At 35.2% G+C, this 5,990-nt stretch overlaps 1 protein-coding gene across 3 annotated transcripts; it reads left to right on the plus strand.

The window, feature by feature from the left end:
• The first annotated feature begins 197 nt into the window (after positions 1-197).
• Positions 198-3,177, plus strand: LOC111441688 (beta-glucuronosyltransferase GlcAT14C). Of its 3 annotated transcripts, none has more exons than XM_023078777.1 (5): positions 198-959; positions 1,718-1,793; positions 1,886-2,001; positions 2,234-2,758; positions 2,959-3,177. In XM_023078777.1, exons 1-4 carry the CDS (start codon positions 410-412, stop codon positions 2,746-2,748), a joined length of 1,257 nt encoding a protein of 418 aa, XP_022934545.1. In that variant the 5' UTR covers positions 198-409; the 3' UTR covers positions 2,749-2,758; positions 2,959-3,177. The 3 variants fall into 3 exon arrangements, with proteins under 3 accessions (XP_022934545.1, XP_022934544.1, XP_022934543.1); XM_023078776.1 differs by having other exon boundaries at positions 2,860-2,991; XM_023078775.1 differs by having other exon boundaries at positions 2,234-2,991.
• The last annotated feature ends 2,813 nt before the right edge of the window (positions 3,178-5,990 follow it).

The raw sequence follows: 5,990 nt of genomic DNA on the forward strand, positions 1-5,990 counted from the left end.
TTTTTTTTTTTTTTTTTTTTTTTGCCTGATAAACTTTTAATATTCATTTTTTTTTTAATAAAAAAATGATATATTTTTTTAAATTGTATTTGAACGAGAAAAATTGGCTGTGCAAGTATTGGTGACTAAATATTAAGCAGCAAAATAATAAATTAACAATTAATTTTTTTTTCTTTAATTATATTTTCTTCTTACCAACCAAGTAGGCCACTGACCGGTGCGCCGACAGCTCACTTTCACCTTCCGAACTCTTTCTCAAGCATCGAAAGCTTCAAACACGCCCGTAAATCCATTTTCATCTACGATGGTTCAAGTCCAATAACTCGACTCAGCTTATTTTGAGTTGTAAGTTCGGATCGAGGTTTTGGGTTTAAGAAATCGCATCCCAATTTGAAATTGGTAAGTTCAAATGAAGAAGAATCATAATCCCTATTATCCAGATCGGAAATGGCTGATGTCGTTGGGGGTATTTTGCTTGCTGTTTCTGATATTCATTCTAATTGTTACTCCCGGGTACCCTAAATCTTCTTCCGACGCCGATTTTTCTCATGGCACAACGAGATTGGTATTGGACTCCGATGGGAATGAAATGCTAGAGCTAGGGCTTCCTCCACTGCCGAGATTTGCGTATTTCATATCAGGAACCAAAGGAGATGGTGGATCGATGAGGCGGCTTCTTCAGGCGGTATATCACCCGAGGAACTACTATCTGCTACATCTCGATCTTGAAGCTTCGGATTCCGAGAGACTCGAACTGGCGAAATATGTGAAATCGGAGAGTGTATTTAGAGAGTTCAGGAATGTGATGGTTGTAGGCAAGGCCAATTTGATCACTGATAAAGGTCCAACTATGATTGCTTCTACACTTCAAGCAATTGCGATATTGCTGAAGCGCGCTAAGGATTGGGATTGGTTCATTAATCTCAGCGCCTCTGATTATCCTCTGCTCTCGCAAGACGGTAATTTCTTTAGCTCATTTCTACAGTCGTTTCTCAAGTTGAATGTTATATACATCGTCGAACTGGCATTTGCTTGTTAATTGAGGTCGATTCGGACTAAAATTGGTTAAGAATGTAATTCCTGGCATTCAATTTAGTTCATCGAGCTTGTTAAGTGTATATCGATCATAAACTATGGGATCTCGCTTTATCGCAAACATTCCCCAATTTTTGTAAACACGATATTGATTTCAGTTTTGCCATGTTCCATGTATATATGTTCATACTAAAATTGGAATGAGCTAATACTAAGTACAGAATTCAACGAATTTTCTGTTTATTTTGTTGATATTTAAGATTTTATTAGTTATTTTTTGACTTCCCATTCAATTTCTTTTTGTGAGTGAATCTGAAAGCTCAATAAGCGATCAATTGGTAGATGTCTAAATCTTCTTAGGGTTAAGAGGCTGAGTTCTTGGTGTTCAATTCATAATCTGCTTAAATATATTGTTCAGTTCCTAGATTTTTGGGATACTTGTTATGATCTTGCTCCCTATTAAAGTTTGTGAGGCTACAGACATTAAGCAGCCATTTTCTTCCAATTCTGTTCTGGTTGAAGTTTGTAAAATCATGTTGCAAGAACTCAGAAACTCCTCTTTTACTGTGATGCTGATATTTAGGAAGAATAAAGGAATTTGCAGTACTACGATGTTCGATGTTCGACCCGTGAGCTTTATTGTTTTTTGGGTCATGTAACTGAATCTATGTTCATGTTCCAGATCTTTTGCATGTATTCTCCTTCTTGCCAAGGGATTTGAACTTCGTTGAGCACTCGAGTAATCTTGGTTGGAAAGAGTAAGCCTAGTCCTCTTCGTTGCATCACGATTCACAAATATCAGTTTGGATGTGAACGCATTGTTATCTAAATTGTTTTATAACTGATCTAGGGACATGGGAGCCAGGACTATAATAATAGATCCTGCCTTGTATCATACAAAGAAATCTGGAGTGTTTTGGGCAAAAGAGAGAAGGTCAATACCGTCATCGTTCAAGTTATTTACTGGTAAGGCATCTCCACCCTTTGGATGGTTTATTATTCTAGATATTTTCACGTTGGACGAGATATAAATCGAGCTAAACTCAAGTCAATGAGATGAAAAGTTGTAGACATTAGCAGATTACCGTTTCATTGGGTGTCGTAGAATTTAGGAGTTTGGATATTAATTTATCCGCTCGAGTAGTTCGACATTGTTAGAAGTAATATACTCGGATAATGAAAGTCTTTGCCATGGCAGGATCTTCATGGGTGGTTCTCACAAAGCCATTTTTGGAATTCTGCATATGGGGATGGGACAATCTCCCTCGGACTCTCCTCATGTACTACACCAATTTCTTATCTTCTCCAGAGGGTTACTTTCACACCATCATCTGTAACCACAAGGACTACCAAAACACTACTGTGAACCAAGATTTGCATTATATGAAGTGGGACAATACTCAAAACCAGCACCCGGTTAATCTAACGTCTGACCATTTCATCGACATGGTCCAAAGCGGTCTCCCTTTTGCTCGGAGTTTCGCTGAGAATAGTTCAGTACTTAACAGAATAGATGCCGAGCTATTAAAGAGGTCGAATGGGCAGTTCACACCAGGTGCTTGGTGCGTAAGGAACTCGGTTTCAGAGACAGGTCCGTGTGTGGGCTACAGCAGTCCCCATGCTGTTAAACCAACCAGCAGCTCAAAGAGGCTGGAAAAGCTTCTAATGAAGCTTCTTGATCATGAGAACTTCAGACCCAGACAATGTAGATAATCTGGCAAAGGTATTGATTCCTCTGTACAGAAAATTTGAAACGACAGTTATTTTTGGTTGTATGAAGTGAAATTATAGGATTTGTTATAATTTAGCTTTTAATTTATTTAGGGCTAGGCCCAAACCTCATATAACTTGGGCCCAGTTTTACTTGGGCTTCGAAGGTCGATGTCACTCTCAATCGCTTTAAGACTACTTGTCGTTTTGCAGAATCCAAAGCCACCAAGACCAAACGTTCGCCCATTTGTTGTCGTTCTACGATTCATTGAAGAAAGGCCTCTGCTTTAGGCCATGACGTCTGCCAATTATGATCCAAAAAAGAAAGATAAATACTCTTCCTTTTCTTTTTATTGTAAGTGCTTCCTCACGCAAGCATCCATATCAAAATAATAATAATAATAATAATATAAATTTTATAGTTTTTATTAATCATTTTAATGTGTTTAATTAAAACAATATACAACATGCCAAAATTACTTGTTTACCCCTATATGTAAATATGCTTTTAATTTATGTTTAATTATTGATTTTAAATGTTAAAATTTACCCTTCAAACGAATCCAAAGAGAAAAGAAAGGTTTTTGTGTGTGTTCATTGGATGCTTATAGGGTCAAAGTTAATGGGCGAAAGAAGAAAACTATAGGTTGAAAAGGGGTTGATGCTAATGTGAAGTAGGCCCTTCAACTTGTTAAAAAGATGTCTATTTTTTTTTTTTTTTGACAAACCCATTTTAAAATTCCCATCAATACTTTTCTTCTTATATACACACATACGCATACATACATACATCAAATAAAATTATTATTCAATGAACTCGCTCCAATGACTACTTCTAACAACGAAGAACTGTTATGTATGGTGTAGTAGCCTCTATGTGAGATTTCGGTGTAAAAACCTCTCCCTAATAGACACATTTTAAAATCTTGAGAAAAAGACTAAAGATGACGATATCTGAACTCAAATAAGACCGCCAAAAATATCTATTTTGTACAAATTTTATGTTGAAATCAACGAGAGCGTAAAGGATAGTGCAAGGAAACATGGGTATTCGCCTGTATTTTTATTACCCATTTCGTATTTTTTACTTCTACCGTCTAAACAATAAATAAACGGAATTATCCTCGTCATTTTCTTCGATGCTAAGTAAGAATGGTCAAACAAGCTCGTTACGAAACGATTAAGTAAATTATGTTGTGTTGTTTTAGGGTTTGATAGAGATAGGTCCACTAATGGCTGGGGGACCAAAATGCAAAATTTGAGTTGATCAAATGTGTATGGGGCCATGGTTGCATGCATGATTGAGTTGATGTGGGATAACCTCTGAACTTCACCAAACATCCTTCATTCTTTCGTAGAGAGACATAATAAAGTGAAAGCTGCTGCATCCCAACTGTTCATAAATACATATGAACAGCAAATTAAGTTGTACCATTCCAAACATGTTCCAGATACATGTCTTCGATCAACATATTCAAAATGAACATAAAACACGTTGAACGATGTGTTGATGTAACGATATATATATATATATTATTTTTTCTGATTCTTTTGTATAATTAGGATGTGATTATCTCGTAATAATTGTCAAATGTTACATAATTATTTCCCTTCGACAAACCGACCAACCACGAGATTTTGCGTTGGAAATTAAGAAATATTTATTTTTAAAAAAATAAAAAAGCAAAAATGGGAGTTTCTTTCCAGAGTGTGTGAGTGCTTTATGCGCTCTTAGTAAGCGCCCTCGATTTTTGTAAAAGCAAACTAAAAAAAAAAAAGAAAAAAAAAAAAAAAAAAAAAAAAAAAAGCTTAGATTCAGCTTTAAACTCATTGCTAGCTTTTGACTACCACCCTTTTTAAGTAATGCACAAAAATGAAGACACACACCCATTTATATGCTCTTAATATTTATTTATTAATTAATTAATTAATTAATATAAAATGTGATATTCACTGTCCTGTGTACCTTGTGTAATTTAAGGAAGTTTAGGGGGGTTTTATGTAATAAGTGAGGAATTTGAGGGTGGAGAACCCAATTTTGTTTCTTTCTTGTAAGTTTGTGCAATTTCACGCAGTCGAAAAGTGCGTGCAATTCAAACATGGAAGCTAACAGCGGGACCCACACGTTACTGACAAAACAGATCTTTGTCGCCTTGTGATGAGTGTCAATACTATACTCCCAGCGGTTAACTTTTTTTTGTTCTTTTCGATCTTGTTGTGCAGCAGCTCGAGCCCATGGTTAATATATGTTGTTTATTAGTAAGACTCAAAAAGATGTTTTCTCACCGTTATATAATGTTTTTGTTTACCTTTGTAACTAACGTGAGATCTTAGACATTGTCCCTGCACATATGAATCAAAGGAGAGTAGAAGTTTTTAGGGAAGCGTACTTAAAAAAATGTGCTAAAAATTGAGTTGGTAATCATTTGGTTTGTACCAAACCAAATGAAATGATAACACACCATTTCATTGGAATTGTTGCAAGACCAGACCAAATTATTGGAACAATGACAAGCTTTTGTGTGTATATATATATATATATGTGTGTGTGTGTAAACTCCAAAATGAGTTTAATGGGGGGTTTTCTTTTTTGAAGGAAGCGCTGATTTGGGCAAAATCTTTGGCTTTTTGGTATGTGTTGGACTGTGTTCTCCCTGCATATACCCCTTTTGTCTCCCTTCTTCGTTCAAACATGGGTTTTCCAAAATCTTACTTCCTCACATCATAGAAGGAATATCGTAATCATGACCCGGTGTAAGTGGGTCGGGTTTTTTCTTCCTTCCTTTTTTGGGTCAATATCGACATTCTCGAAAATCAAACTCATCATCTTACAATAAAATCCGTTCATAAAAAATAGTTTTGAAAACAAAAGTAGAAAACTTTGTTATACAACAAGTATGTGAGATCCCACCTAGGTTGGAAATGGGAACGAAACAAACATGTTTTAAAATTGTGAGAGAAAACCCATAAGAGAAAGTTTAAAGAGCTGAATACCTTTGTTTCGAGGGATAAACTAAAACCAAATTTAGAGTTTAAGGGAATTGTTTTTTCTTCATATACAATTCGAAAAACGTCTTTACAATTCATGACTCGACTTTTATCAATATCGAAAAAGATTAATTGATACCTTGTTCAGAGTCAAAACTGCATTGGCATATAACATACTTTTCTTTATTATTAATTTTTTCAAGCAAATGAAAAGAAATAAAAAAGTACATAAAAAAAAAAAAAAAAAAAAAAAAAAA

Source organism: Cucurbita moschata, unplaced genomic scaffold (genome assembly GCF_002738365.1).
Source record: "Cucurbita moschata cultivar Rifu unplaced genomic scaffold, Cmos_1.0 Cmo_Scf00004, whole genome shotgun sequence".
In the NCBI taxonomy this organism is placed as follows: domain Eukaryota; kingdom Viridiplantae; phylum Streptophyta; class Magnoliopsida; order Cucurbitales; family Cucurbitaceae; genus Cucurbita; species Cucurbita moschata.